At 48.4% G+C, this 15069-nt stretch overlaps 1 protein-coding gene across 4 annotated transcripts in view; it reads right to left on the minus strand.

Annotated features, from left to right (window-relative positions):
- Window positions 1–15069, minus strand: part of IFT172 (intraflagellar transport 172) — a 38913-nt gene that overhangs the window by 5991 nt on the left and 17853 nt on the right. For 2 of the 4 annotated variants that reach the window (XM_042803114.1, XM_042803112.1), the window contains exons 19-41: window positions 14870–14954; window positions 14436–14528; window positions 14038–14115; window positions 13413–13661; window positions 11491–11569; window positions 10969–11089; window positions 10431–10575; window positions 10267–10356; window positions 9748–9845; window positions 8726–8861; window positions 8530–8646; window positions 7945–8087; window positions 7163–7256; window positions 6849–6913; window positions 6541–6721; window positions 5309–5418; window positions 4728–4857; window positions 4029–4127; window positions 3563–3672; window positions 3015–3078; window positions 2645–2731; window positions 612–728; window positions 9–119 (exon numbers count right to left, since the gene is read on the minus strand). In XM_042803114.1, the coding sequence (XP_042659048.1) occupies window positions 9–119; window positions 612–728; window positions 2645–2731; window positions 3015–3078; window positions 3563–3672; window positions 4029–4127; window positions 4728–4857; window positions 5309–5418; window positions 6541–6721; window positions 6849–6913; window positions 7163–7256; window positions 7945–8087; window positions 8530–8646; window positions 8726–8861; window positions 9748–9845; window positions 10267–10356; window positions 10431–10575; window positions 10969–11089; window positions 11491–11569; window positions 13413–13661; window positions 14038–14115; window positions 14436–14528; window positions 14870–14954 (2602 nt within the window). Of the gene's footprint in view, window positions 1–8; window positions 120–611; window positions 729–2644; window positions 2732–3014; window positions 3082–3562; window positions 3673–4028; window positions 4128–4727; window positions 4858–5308; window positions 5419–6540; window positions 6722–6848; window positions 6914–7162; window positions 7257–7944; window positions 8088–8529; window positions 8647–8725; window positions 8862–9747; window positions 9846–10266; window positions 10357–10430; window positions 10576–10968; window positions 11090–11490; window positions 11570–13412; window positions 13662–14037; window positions 14116–14435; window positions 14529–14869; window positions 14955–15069 lie in introns of all 4 variants that reach the window. The other 2 variants (XM_042803113.1, XM_042803111.1) reach the window with 1 other exon arrangement.

Here is a 15069-nt window from a genome sequence, read left to right on the forward strand (position 1 = left end):
ACACTCACCAGATGGAAGAGAACATCACGCAGATCAGCCCAGCTGGAGTAGGCCTCGGCACAATTCAAGCCAGACGCGTTCACCATCTCCACAAAGAAACGCTTGTAAATGTTGAAATTCTGCAACAAAAAGGAGAGAAATCCTGAGGGAGCCAGAGGGGAGTCAGAAAAAGTCTGAAGCTCTCCTGCTGTCAAGCACAGGCTGAGAGAATGGCAGCTCTGCACAGAGGCTCCTGGAGCAGCACTGCTGCAGATTGCTGGTTGCAGTGGCTGCTACAGGACATGAAAGGGAAATGGGGCAGAATGCATCCTGCAGCCAGTTCTCTCAGAGAGGCAAACATGGTTCCTTTTGTCCTGGTCTCCGTGGTTAAGGTGTTCAAAACAAACACAAATGCTCAACTCCCCACTGCTCCTTCCCCATGAAGAATATGCCAGGAGATTGCCTCTACTCCTCTAGCTGAGGAGCCTCTGGAAGAATCCACAGCAGGGTTGAAGTGGCTTGGACATGCTGAACACCTGGCAATCCCAGTTCTGGACTGGAAGCCTGACTCACGTAGCAGATCGTAGCACTGTCTGGCAACTCACACCGGGATGCCATGCTGTCTTCATTACCTGTGGGTTGGCAGGGGCTCCATGGTGGACATACAGGCTCAGGGCTTTGTCCCAGCTGCCCTCCCGGATGAGGTGGGTGGCATACAGAGCTACATACTTGTGCAAGACTTTATAGTTCTGAGGAAGGCACACAGAAAGCAGCAGCATGAGATTCATGAACTTGTCATTTGGTAGGGATGGTTTCAGATGCATGTACACACACTCGTACACCTGAGTCTCAAAGCGCAATACCAGGTAATCAGACAGACAGACTGCACGCAGCAGACTTGGTTTTTGATTTGGGCACTACGTGACACCTCTAATCCTGGCTGGCAGATGCTGTGCTGATCCTTCCACATATGGAAATAAAGCTATTTTTCAGCTGTTCCCCGCTTGCCAAAGGAATACTGCCAAAAACCTCACGGATGCAGTACCTCCACAATGTTGCACCACTGGTACCAACTGGAAACCAGCCCTTAGCCTAATGAAGAGATGAATCAAAACACTCTGTAGACTGAAACCTTTCATAATTTGCAAGGCTGCTCTAGTCCATCAGTGAAATGCTGTCAGATCTCTGGGACTGGAGGCCTCCTTGGAGTGCTGCTCATACATGTACTGATCACATAAACACTTTGTTGAGGACTGACTGTCGTCAGCCTTACAGAAATTCAGCTGAGGAAAGACCTGTTTCACACAGGCTTAAATACAGTAATTAGATGCAGAAGATGGTGTGAAATGTGCAATCCTGTCAAAAAATGAGCAATGGAAACAAGTTTATTAAGCACAAGAGAGACCAGTGCTCCAATGATATGCCTAGAATTTGAACACCCAGATGTGGATGCTGGTGAAACACTAGGTACAGGACACTTTGGGATAAAGATTAAATGAGGTATGTGACTTCTTTTGATAAGTGTAACTTTTTCCCTGTATAATCACTGTAGAACAGCTGAGTCAAAAGTCATGGAATTCTGCACTGGTCATGGAGCAAGGTTGTGCTAACGCTCTACTCTTAGAGGCATAAACAGACTAACATCTTCTTCTTGCACTAAATGTGGTAGTGTTGTGTCTGGCTGACAATAAAACTGACTAAGCCTTTACCATTAAACTGAGTGTGAAGCTATTCTTTACGGAATAAGATCAACACTGGTATATCCTGATAATTAGAACATCAGCACAGAAGTCTCCAAGACAACAACTACTACAACGAAGACCATTTGTATCACCAGAGAAACCCGAGACAAAAAGAAATCAAGTTTACTGTAGTAGAGCCCAAACTCAGGTTATAAAAATACAGTACAACACATTGCCAGGGCTCTTCCAAGTTATCAGTGTTTGCCTGAGTGATTACCTGCCGTGTCACCACTAACTGCATTGCCATGGGCTGCCTGGTTACTTGACCTGAAGCAATGCCTCACTTCGGAGAATCAACACCTGCTCTCCCTTAGCTTAGCTCCTTTATCAATAACTATTAAATCAATAGCCAATCAATAACCAATAATGAATCAATAACCACTAAATACAAACAAACCCTCAAAGTAGATCCTGGTAATCTAGAGCTTTCTCCTCCTGTTACTGCAATGGAATAGCACTGTAAAACAGTTTCATTTTGCTTTTCTTCATTTTTATTACCCTGCTGAGGCAATTTTGCTAGTTTTAGGTCAGTAAAAATGAAAAAAATGTCAAATTTGCTTTCATGACAAGGATGTCTCATTTCTACTGACATCAGGCCTCTAAAGAACACATAGAAAGAAGGCTTTATTTTACAAGTCTCTTAGTCTCCATGGTAACAATTACTGCCAGCCCAAACAACTCATTTACCTTTTTCCAATGCTCCATTAATCACAAAATTTAAACACAATACGCTTCTGGGTTCTAACACTTCCCTGCTAGGCCTAACTGGCCAAGGTGGGGACAGTGGAGAGGTTGTTTTCAAGCTGATGGCCCATGCTTTCCACAGAAATTACAGCTTTGCCCTGCCCACTCATTCCTGCTGCCCCTGCTTCAGAGAGCCAGGACTCCATGTCTGTCTCCCAAGGGCTCACACAGGCACTCACCTGCTTAGCTGCAACCTCCAGGCACTTCTCCCATTGCTCCTGCTCTGCATACATATCCAAAGCAGCCATGACATCTATTCCCACCAGCTGGGGATGGAAACATAAATTCACTGTGCAGGCAAGGTTTCCTACCAGCATCAAAGCAGGCATCAGCCCACCCAGGTCTTTTCTTCACATATACACACTCCCTCCCCTTCTACGGTATGGGAGCACAGATCCAGTGTGACCCATCTGGTATGCAGAAACCATGACTCACAGGCACACACAGACTCCTCACCGTGGGCATATTCAGGCAAAAACTCCAAGGTTCTACACAGACCCACAGACCCTGACATCACCCCCTAGCCTGTGAGACATCCCAAATACGTACTGAATCCACCTTTCCTTGGTTCTTTAAATACTCCTTGTAACGCTGGTCCACATACTCCTCTGACCTACTGGGTAGAAAGAATCTTAATAGGCAGCAAAATGAACAGTGTCTTTCATCAGTGCAGAGGCTGGATTCAACTTTGCCTACTTTGAGAAAAAGATGTCTTACAGCTATGCCATGTCTTTCTGGCCTACTGATGGCAGAATAATAGAAGGGGAAAGAAAGGGTCTAGGCAGCTCTTTGCAATATAATGTGTGAGGGGAGAAAGGGGTCACAGGATTTTCAGAAGGAAATGCATGCACAGGATTATGCCAGGGGGAAAGGGAGATAGGGATGGGACAAAAGGGGATGGGATGTATGGCCACAGAAAAGTGTCTGGATGGTAAATGGCTTGGGAAGGGCAACTGTGCAGAATGTGCCCTGCTGAGCATGGGAAGGCCACTGTGGGAAGAATCCAGGGAACCTGAGGGCAGCAGAACAGGACAAGGGATTATCCAGGGGTGGGAGAGGGAGCAGGGAAAGTATAATTTGAGAAGTCCAGGGCATACCTGGGGTCCAATTCCTTGGCCACACGCTTGGCTTTGCTCCATTCCTCCCCTTCAATGAAGGCATCAATAGCTTCTTGGATGAGGTCCAAGTTGAGGTAGAGTTCAGCTGCCTGCAGGGCCAGAGACAGTCTCATGGGAGATGAAACCGCAGCGGCACCCTACTGCCCATGCTGGAGCTGGTGCTGTTGGAAGCGACCAGCACACAGCAACAACACAAAGTGTCTTCCCAAAAGATAACCTCCCCTGTCTGCTTCCTGCGTCCTCCCAAGGCCTGGCTCTCTCATGCTTTTCCAGGACTTGATCCCTCCCCCTGCCTCCTTCTCTTTGAAGACTGCACTGCCTGACTCTGGAGAAGGCCACCCACCCACCACCCCAGGATGTGACTTGGCCTGCTCCCCTTGGATAGAGCTCTTCCTTCCTATGTCACTGCTTCTTTAGAAGTTTGGGGGTAGCAACCAGTCCTCACCGCACTGTATTTCTTCATGGCCACCAGCTGAGGAGCCACAGTCCGTGTCACCTCCAAGCTCTGTGACTGACCCAAGAATTTAATGGCCAGCTCAGCAGCCTGTGAAGAGAAATTGTCAACAGTACAAGTAATAAAAGCTGTTCAAGAGAGGGATGAAGCTGGGAAGAGCTCAGTCCCAGCCAGAGGAGCACTTGAACTACGGCAGAAGGGGAGAATAAATGATAGCCCACTTCAGCAATTCAGAGAAGCAAAGCCCACCTACTTTCACACATGGGAGAAGATCAGACAAGGACAGAATTGTTGTTCAAGTTGGTACAAGAGCACACGTATGAGTGAAAAGTATGAACAAAAGCACAACCCAAAGGCTGGTGAACACAGACCACAAGAAGGGCATTCATCTATCAAGGCCAAAGTCATAAAGTCCAGCTCTTCTGTGCAGGAAGATAATGGCACAAAGACACCGGCATGCTGCTGGAAGTGATGCCAGAGCAAGGATGCCAGTGCAGTGCAGGATAAGCACACAGCCCATCGTGGCTCAACAGAATGGCCACGAAGGCTTTCAGACCCTGCAGTCACTGAAGCCTGTAGATCCTCTCTTGTGCCATGCAGTGACTGGTATATCTCTGGGATGCACTGCAGGTTGTGGGAGACCTCCTAGACAGCAGAGCAGATGAAGGGAATCATAGCCCCTGACTGTACCTTCAGCAAGGACTTCTCCATCAAGACACTGTTGCTGGGATCCTGCACCTTCAGATAGCAGTCCACTGCCCTGGCATATTCCCCAGCCTGCTCCCACTCCTGAGCCTGCTCCAGAAGCCCTTCTGTTCCTCTGTAAGGAAGAATGCAGGCTGTGAGCAAGACTGGGCTGTTGCCAGAGATCCTGTACACAGTGTGTAGGGTATGGGCAGGGAGGTGCACAGCAGAGGTGAGCCAGGGACCTTGGAGGGGGCTGACCATGTGACAAGGAATGCACACAGCCATTGCTGAGGAGAGAATTGATTAAGGACCTGGGGAGATGCACTGGCAGTACAGCAGACCTTGGAGATCTGTAAGGGGCAAGAAGTCACCTGGGAGACCTTGGATGGCAAGAATAAGCCTGGAGTCTCCCAGAGCATGGAGAAGGGATGTTATGAAACCTATGCAGTAAGAAGTCCAAGGTCCTCAAGTAGACAACTGGGTATAAGGGATCCTATCACGCTGTCTCTGTAAGGCACCAGCACAATGGCCTAGAGGCAGAGCTACCTGTCTGTTCACTGCAGCTTGATCACAACATTCCTTACCTGCAGCCCTTCTTAGCAGCCTCCCTGCCGCACTCCTCCTGCAACTCTTCTAGCCGACTAGGCACATATTCCTTGGAGACCCGCAGGGCCTCGGTCCACATGCCGGCCTCCTGCACAAGCACAACAGGCAGGAGAAATTTTCACCAGTTCACCAGGATCCCTCACTCTCTTGGCATCATATGACACATGTAACTTCTCATGTCATCTTGTCAGAGGACCCACTGGAAGAGACAACTGTAGCAGCACCATCCAAGTCTTTCCTCCTCCAGAATGACACCTGTCTATCCATTCACCCAAGCTACCTCAGGGGACAGTGCGCATCCATCATCCCAGCTACCTCTGTGGAATGGGCACTTACAGTCTCCAAATGCACCCATTCATGCTACCCCTGAGGACCACCCATATTCTGGCAGGAAACTTCTTCCCAGAGCTGTGAGAGAGTTAAGCTATGCTGTGGAATCTCTACCGGTTCAGCCTTGTAAGGTCAGGCCAGAATTAAGTTCTACTAGGAAACACGTAAGTAAATGGTGTGTCTACTGTGCTGGTTTTGTCTGGGATAGAGTTAGCTTTCTTCATAGTAGCTAGTATGGGGTTGTTTTTCAGATTTGTGCTGAAAACAGTGTTGATAACATGGGGATGTTTTAATTGCTGCTAAGCAGTGCTTCTACAGAGTCAAGGCCTTTTGTTTCTCAGCCCACCCTACCAGCGAGCAGGCTGGGGGTACACAAGGAGTTGTGAGGGGACACAGCCAGGACAGCTCACCCCAGATGACCCAAGGGATATCCCATACCACGACATCATGCTCAGCATATAAAGCTGGAGGAAGAAGAAGAAAAGGGGGTACATTCAGAGTGATGGCATTTGTCTTCCCGTCACTGTTACGCACAATGGAGCCCAGCTGTCCTGGAGATGGCTGAGCAGCCGCCTGCTGATGGGACGTGGTGAATACACTCCTAATTTTGCTTTGCTCGTGTGTGTCACTTTTGCTTTACTTATTAAACCGTCTTTATCTCAACCCACGACTTTTCTCACTTTTACTCTTCCGATTCTCTCTCCTATCCCACTGGGGGGCAGTGAGCAAGCAGCTGTGTGGGGCTTAGTTGCTGGCTGGGGTTAAACCATGACAGTAATTAAGACGACAGGGAGAGCTGGGAGATGGATTTCACTCCTCCATCCAAACTGGGTTCTTGTCCAGTGAGGAACACAATGATGTTGCTACAAACTACGCTCACCTTGTAGTACTTTATGGCCAGCTCAGGCCTCTGGGCTCGCAGGAGGAAGGCCTCTGCTTTCTGGAACTCTCTCTGCTCAAAGGCAAAACGGGCCTGTCCCACAAGCACGTCAGCCACACTGTCTGGGTCGTGAGCCTCAGCCACACGCTGGGCAGCATCCCAGTTCTGGTTATGCACGAACCTAGGGGCATCAACATGAGATGTAACAAGAGGGATGATAAGGAGCAGACCAATGCTGGAGAAGCAACCAGACTGGCACCATACAGGCAGAGGAGATGCAACAAGTCAGGATGGGGAAGGATACATACATCAGCACTGCCTCCTTAGGTTTCCCAGCTTTAATAAACTCTGCTTCAGCCTCTTCAAATTTGCCCTAGGAGAGAGGAAGGAATTTGCTTGCATGTCTTCCTGCCCTGATACCATCGCATGACCTCCTCTATTACCATGAGGCAGAGAGGATTTATAAAAGATGTGTGTGGAAGCTTGGGACTGTAATCGTGGAGCCTTTCGGATGAGCAGTAACTGCAGCCATAAAAATGCCTGCTGTAGCAGCCCTTAAGGACAACTGTTCAATTAACCAAGTGACCAGAGAACTCCCACCTATCCCAGAGGGTGAAATTACCTCATCTTCTAGGAACATGGCATACTTTAAGTGGATCTCTGGCATCTTCTGCTTCATGGAGAGGCGGGCCAGTTCAAAAGCAAATTCAAAGACCCTGGAATGAAAAAGAAAATGGGGTGAGAGTAGGACTATGTGCTGTGAGGGCGTGCCTTCAACAAGAGCAAGGTATCAAGTAGAGCACAAGACACCGGGAGAGGAGAGAGGGGAATACAGAAGGTCCCAAGTGTTCCTTGAGGGACACTCTTGTTCCTGACCAGAGAACAGGAGCTTTTAGAGCCCACACCATGAAAATTCAGTTTTCCCTCTTGCTGTTAGTGTCAGAGGCCCTTGGTTCAACCCTAAGGTACGTTCAGGGGCGGTCACAAGACTTCCCCAAGCCTAGACATGTGGGAGAGCTGGAGGAGAGCAGCAGTGAATGGTGTCGCAGTCAGATGGCTGGCCGGGTGCAGAGTGGGGACAAAACTCTTCCAGCAGGCAGCTACTTACGGTGGCACAAGGAATACCTCCTCTTGTGTTCAGAGGGTCTCATGAGGCCTCCCTGCTAGGCTAAGGGGCAAACTGCTTTTGCCTGTCCACCTCTGACTTGACATTTGAGAGACTAACAGTGGACAGGAAGCAGGATGTGTCAAGGGACTGGAATGCCTGTGTGAAGACCCACAGGTGGGATGGGAAGACATGCCATTACCTGGACCTGCAGCTATCGTGTGCATACAGTTATCTTGGGGCACCCCTTTTTTCACAGGCGAGGCAGACAGAAGTGCTGGGCTGATGGACCTGCTTACCCGCTGTCTGCTGCATGGTCAATGGCCATCTCCAGAAGTCCGAATTTACTGAGAAGTTTCACAGCTGCCTCTCCACCCAGGCCCTTTGCCCACATATAGGCCACGTGCTTATAGGAGTTTGCTCCCCCATGTGCCTTGGCCACCTATCCAAAGCAAAGAAAAAGGAAGAACCCAATGCATCCATTTCATCTTCAGCAGGCTAAGCCAGGAACTCCCCTCTCACATGGTGCTTGTTGTCATGAGGGAACACCAGAAACAACTGTTCTATCCTGAGGAACCCTTCTGTAGCCACCACTGGACTGGGGAGAGTGAGATAAAGGCTTATAGAGCGGAGCAGAAAAGAGGCTGCTGCCTCCTCAGCATGGCCCACACTGCTGTTAGGTCAGCAGCAGTGACACGTGGCAACCTGTGTCCACACTGGAGGGGAGCAGTGCTGGGGTGGGGCTGCTACAGAGTGGCTGTGGGCAGAGCAGTACCTCCAAGGTACAACATGGTGCAGTGATTAGAAGCAGAGCAGTTTCTACCAGGATCCTGCAGTCAAAGTCCGATCCTTGCACAGTGGGGTAGCTGCAAAGTGATTATTACCCTGTAAGCTTCTTCCCACATGTCATTCACTCTGTACATGTTTACTGTGGCCTTCCAGTCCTTGGCTTCTAGGTAGTGGTACTCTGCCTCCTGTAAGCGTCCCTCTGCCTCCAGCTCCTGCAATTAGAGGCAATGAGTTAGTGACACTCTTGTCCCTGCTTGGTCTAGTTGATTCCCTGCCATGAGATGCATTCACCTTGCCCAGGTGCAGGTGGGTATCTCCGAGTAAGTCCTTGTGGTACTTGGCAACCAAGCAAACCATCTCATCATACATTTTACACTTCTTATACATGGTGATGGCCAAATCAGGTTCATTCACAGTGACATACAGCCTGGGAACACAAGAACATTCAAATGGCTCAGCCGAGGACATGACTAGTCCCTGCAGTCCCTCTGCATCCTGCCCAGCTGCAGTCAGGTCCCAGGCACACTGCCAAGAGGCATGGCTGGTGTGCAGCATGACTGTTGTGGGCTGCAAGGCTGAACACTGGTTAGACAGAGCACTTCTGTTATGCCAACAGCAGCTACAGCAGGGTAAAGTTATTCCCTCCACCCTCACTTGTCAACCTGAGTTGTGACTGGGAGGGAGCCTCTGGGCTTTTGTGACCTGTTCTCATCTTGGCCTCTGACCTGAAGCTGTCAGTCTCGTTGGGATGGTAACATGACAATGTCAGCTCAATTTACTCATATAGGCCAGCAGAAAAATTAAACCCAATGTCACCTCACCTGCTGTAACACTCCCTTTGATGTACTGGGAATCCTTGAGATCAGATACCATGGCATCAGAAACACAGCTGTGCTTGTCGCTGTATCTATTAACCTTATTGTTGTAGTGTTATTATTCTAGAACAGACAATATTAGTAACCTGGGTGGGAAACACTCCAGTTCCCATATCTTATTCTCAGCTGACCACGACAGATCAGCTATAGCACTCTGCAGTGGGAAAAAGCCTTGCCATATTCCCTCTGCCACGTGAGACCACTGCACCCCACCTGGACCTCCTTTCTGTCCCGGTGGACAAAGATACATTAACAGTCAGTGACTTCTTTTCCTGTGAACTCTGAAATACCAGCTATAAGTCTCCATGTGTGGAAAGAGTACCTCTGACCTTTCCAAGCCCTAGTGCCAAACCCTACTCACACCCCAGAGAAGGGCTCCTCCTCACTACAGCCATTTTTTCAGGGCTGTCTTGGACTAGCACCGAGAAAGATGCTCACCTCTCTGCTTCTTTGTACTTGCCCTGCTTCTCCATCTCTTGGGCCTGGGTTATATAGAGCACGGACACATCTTCCTGACTCATACACTTGATTGCCAGCTGTCAAAAGGAAAACGCATGGAAGGAACTACAGCACACTGCACTGCAATTTCATGATACACGGTAGTGAAGGAGAAGAGGAAAACCAGCCTCCTTCCCATTATGAACAGGTGTATATGCTATATGCTCTGCAGAGAATGGGTAGTAATTTGTCACTGTAATTAAAGCACACAGGATCAACCCCCTTGGAAAGTGCTATCTGTGTCACAGGCGCACCCACACGGGGCTGCTGAAGTACAGAAGCACAGACATGATGAGAATACCAGGGACTGATATCTTGCTGGCTACTGGATGCCCCTACACGCATCCTTTGGGAAGAGTGCCTGTTGATTGGGTATTGGCGCACAAGGCCACCACCTCCTCATGAAAGACATTTCATCAAGCCGGGTGAAGCCCCAAAAGCTTTGGCTTCTGACTCTACCTTGTGAGCCTGTTCCCAAAGCCCAGCCTGTGTGTACATGTCAATGGCATCTTTGGTCTGGTCTCCTTTGATGTACAGCTCCTCTGCAACCTGTAGGGAAATGACTGTACTCAGCAGTTCCAAGGGACACACAGAGCAGCAGTGATTGTGGTCTGTGGCCTCACCTGATACTCCTGCAAAGCTGCATAATGCTGGGCAATCTTGAGGTAATACTTGGCTGCTGTATGTTTGTCCTGCAGGTCCAAAATGTAGATAGCCTTCTTCCACTGCCGGGCTCCCAACGCTGCTTCAATGGCCTTAATTGAGCACCTAGCATCAAAACCGTAACACTTTACAGCCAGCCAGCAGCCATCTCCTCCAGCTGAGCTAAGCCAAGGAGATCCAAGTGGTCTACTGCTTGATTCTTCTTCCTCGGTTAGAGCAGCAAAAAAGGTCTGAATAACTGGCAAAGCTAAGGGGAAAGAAAGAAGAACCAGGACAGCAGGGAAGAGTAATCAGGGATGAAAGACCTTGGGAGAGATGTGGGAAGGCATCCACAGTCAGGGCCAGCAGAGACCGCACATAAGCACCAGGGGCACTGGCAAAGCATGGTTGAGAGGGTTTATACAGGCAAAACCCCCTGCTGATTTAAGCAAACCGTATCAACTTCATAGCTTGGCAGGTTATTCTGCTTCTGGTTATACAGCCATCACCTGCCCCCACCTGGCTTCTATATAATGGTTAATAGCAGCATCCAGCTGTTTCTGCTGCACCAGATGGTCTCCCCAGGCCTCCTCCAGCTGCACAACTTCTGCAGGAAATACCAGGCGAGCCAGCTCCACTGCTGCAAGAGGACATGACAGCTGTTACAGAATCCAGCAAAGAAGCAGAACTGTGAGGCAAACATGGGCCTTGGATGGGGCACAGAGGGAGGGGAATGGTGACTGTCTAATCCACTCCAGCTCCAATAGGCTACCCAGCAATCTGGACCCTGGGGCGAGTTGGACCAAATCCATGCTGGTACAATCAGCATGAGCAAGGCCTTGGGAACAGAATGCTGTTCTGGGACTGTGTGTGCAGGTACAACTATGTGGAAATACATACATTGAATGAGATGATACATGGACGCTTCAGAGCATCTAGGTATCTCTGGGCTCTGTGGCAAAAGCTCATGTTGCCACCAGGCCAGAGTACCCAGGCTCCTACTGGGGATCGATGAGGGGAGGAACATATTTAACACAGTACCTTTCAGAAAGGCACTGCCCTTGCAGTAGCACTCCAGAGCCTTCCGTGGGTTCCCAACCTTCTCAAACAGGTCTCCAGCCTAATGATAAATAAAAGCTGCCAGTTTCCAGAGCCACTATCTCCCCACACCGTCGCGTACACTACCAGTCTCATGTACAGAGCTTGTCAGTCCTGCCACACAGAGTTCTCCGTCAGCTATGCCTTCCCCACTAACCAAGAACATGGGGATAAAGGTAACTTCTAAGAAAGACTGCATATGCTAACACCATTGTCCTCTCTGCCAATCAACATACCTCTAGTGTTTTTCTGGGGTACCCCCTTCTAACAAGATAAGAGTTTTTTGAGAAAACCTCCCTTCTCTGCAAAGTGGCTGGTGCAGCAACAGCCTTTTCTATGACCGTGGTCCCTAGGAGCTCCATTGTGCAGATGATCATATGGGAGTCCTGGGCATGAATAGTGAAGGGGGAAGCTCAGTCTCTTGCAGCAGGTTTTTACCCTGTCGAAAAGTGTGGCAGCCAAGAGGGTGGGATGAAGCTCAAAGCTTGTAGAACTTAGAACATAATATAAGAAGGGCCACCCTGGCAGGCCAAATATTAATTCATTTCAGTATTTCGGTGGTGGTGAAAGCACATGTCTAGAGAAAGATTGTAAGAACAGAGCAAGTATACACCAGCCTTTCCTCCGTTATATCAATCCGTCTCTGATAATCTGCATTATAGAAGCTTCCTGAGTTTGTGTCATGATGCCCTCACATCATTATATTTAATGGCTTTTGACAGATTCCATGATTTGCCTAATCACTTTTGGACCATTTACGCTTTTGGTAACAAAAGATCTGGTATCAATGAGTTCCACAGCTCTCCTTCAACTGAAGGCTTAAGAAAAGGTGACAGGTTTGGAAAAGCGCAACATTCTCTTGGGTCAAAATGAAATGACCAGAAAATGCCAAAGGTAAAATGAGACTGGAGAAATGTAATTTAAGCAGGGCACATAAAATAGGTCAGCAAAAAGAACTGGTTTGGGGTTGTTTGGGTTTTTTTTTCACACAACACGTAACTGAACTCATAGCCAACACTGCAGATCAAAAAGCACAGATGGTTCAGACAATAATTTGCCAAGCTCATGGAAGTAAAATCTACCAAGGGCTCTTAAATATAAAAATAAAACTGTTCGGGTACACTATAGTCTGAAAACTGCTGGAAACCATGAAAGCACACTAGGTGAGGTACTGCCCTGTTCTTTATAGTCCTTTCTTAAACATCTGCAAGAGGCCACTGTTGGCCAGGATACCAAGCTGTACACTGGTCAGACACAGCACTGCCTTCTTACATCAACATGATTATATGCTATGGGAAAAACACCCTTTTGTTTTAAAATTGTCACTTAATAATAAGTAGTTACCATTTTTTTCTGTTATTAGACACAAAGAATAATTGTGTCCCTTCTCTATGATACTCATGGTTCTATAGATCGTTTTCATAATCTCCTTTGTTTTTCTTCCTTAGCTTTTCCATTTAGATTATCCTTATATGGAATCTGTACCATCATTTTTTATTCTAGTATGAGGAAGAACTGTACATTTTCATAGCGGCATCAAGTTTTCCGTTTGATTCATAACTCCTTTCCTGTTGGTTCCTATCTTCCCAAGGCCCTCCCTGACTATTACTGAACATTCTGCTGTTCCGGAGACATGTTGCCAATGAGTTGTGATCTTTTTCCTGACCAGTGACAGTAATCCTAGAGCTCACCCATGTATTATGGAGGTAGTTGGGATCTCCTTCCAAACATTAGCTGCAAATGTATTGACACAGAATTACATCTGCTACTTTCCAGCTCAGTCTCACTGTATCTCACAGATCCAGAAGACAGGGTAAGAGCTCTGATGCCACCAAGAAGAAAGCACAGTGGGGTGGGCCACTCACCTGTTCATACAGTTCTGCTCTGATCAGTGCCGTGGAGACCTTATTGATGACATCCCCATTGGTCAGGAGCTCATCCCTGCTCATGACCAGCCGTGCTGCCTTGGCTGGCAGCCCTGCCCGCAGGTATAAAGTGATGGCTGCTAGGTAGTCACCCTGTCCCTCTTGGACCTCCCCAGCCTTCTCTTCCTGCTGCGTATCCAGCAGCCACTGGTAGTAACCCTGATGCAACTTATCCAGCATTGGGTGTCCCTGTTGAGAAATGCAGCACTGGTTGATCTGGGCAAGGGAAGATGTTGTCCTGTTCATCCTGCAGGCTCTGAACAGCTACTTCATGGCACCAGACCCCTTGCTGCCCAGTTAGCAGAAACCACAATGCCAGCCCTGTGTACTACTGCATAATGCACTCTTTTTCAAAGCCCTAGATACTCCTAAACCAATTTCAGTAGCTTTTCTCCCTCACTGTACACCTAGGTCTGTGCAGCCTTCCCTTCTGCTTGGAGCCCCTCCAAGCAGAAGTGAGGTCCTGGCAGGGCAGGTGAAGAGAACCCAGACCTTGAATGGACTCCCAGACAGAAGACTTATCAAGCAAGCCCAGCCCACAACCCAGTGCAGCTATATACTGTACCTTGGCCTTGGCAACCACAATGCATTCATCCCACATGTGCAGCTCCTGGTACATGTCCATGGCCTCCTCTGTGGCATTCTGTGTCAGAGGGCAAAGTGTCAACCTGAAGGCTCCATTTAGCAGACATATTGCCATTGAACTCTCATAGTGGGCCAGGTTAGATGTGCCGAAAACACTTGAAAAAGTGTACTGTCCCCTTTACAAGGTTATCATCCTTCCTCACCCTCTTCATGCACCTTAGGGCAATCCTACACCTCAGAACAAGAAATATATCCTTCTACTTCAGGGCAAAAGCTGTTCTCCCAGGAATAAGCAGCCTCCTCCTTTTTTTCTTTCACACCAGGGCACAAACCTCTCTGCTCAGAAACAAATGAGACCTTTTCTGCTCTGTTACTCACTTGTTCCAGGAAGATCATCTCTGCCAGCTTGTAGTTCTTGTCTAGCATGGCCAAGCGAGCACGCACCAGGTAATAGTCTGTACCATCCCCACCCTGCAGACAACATCAATTAGGTCAATCAGTTTGTTGAGTGAAAGAATGAACTCCGGAATGATACGTGGGAAGTGATTGCAGGTGGGGTCTGTGTCATTACAGAAACTAAAGAAGACAGATGAGAATCACAGAAGTGACAAGACAGAAGCAATATGAAGTGGCTAGCCAGAAGAGGGACCCTCACAGGTGTGGATGAAGGATTATGTCAGCAGTTTCTACACTGTTTCTACCAAGTACTGGTCTGCAGCAGGATACTGGTGAGTACAGACAAAGAAGATAATGTGTATGCAAGTATTTACAGGAAAACAGCTGCCCTGCACAGCAGAAACAGTTTGACTTACATGCTCTTGAGCTGCCTGGTCAGCAATAGTATTGGTTTCATGCAGAAATCGAGCCCTTGCTGTGTTGCCCAGAGCTGCAAAGCACCTGGAAAGAGCAAAGCAGTTAGTCAGTAACCAGGTTTTGTTGCCCATTTTTGTTCAAAGGAAATCAGAACCTGGGCAGCAGACCCAGCTCTGCAAACTGGAGAGGTGGGGCAGCC

The sequence above is a fragment of the Tyto alba genome, unplaced genomic scaffold (assembly GCF_018691265.1).
Source record: "Tyto alba isolate M040663 unplaced genomic scaffold, T.alba_DEE_v4.0 Super-Scaffold_40, whole genome shotgun sequence".
In the NCBI taxonomy this organism is placed as follows: domain Eukaryota; kingdom Metazoa; phylum Chordata; class Aves; order Strigiformes; family Tytonidae; genus Tyto; species Tyto alba.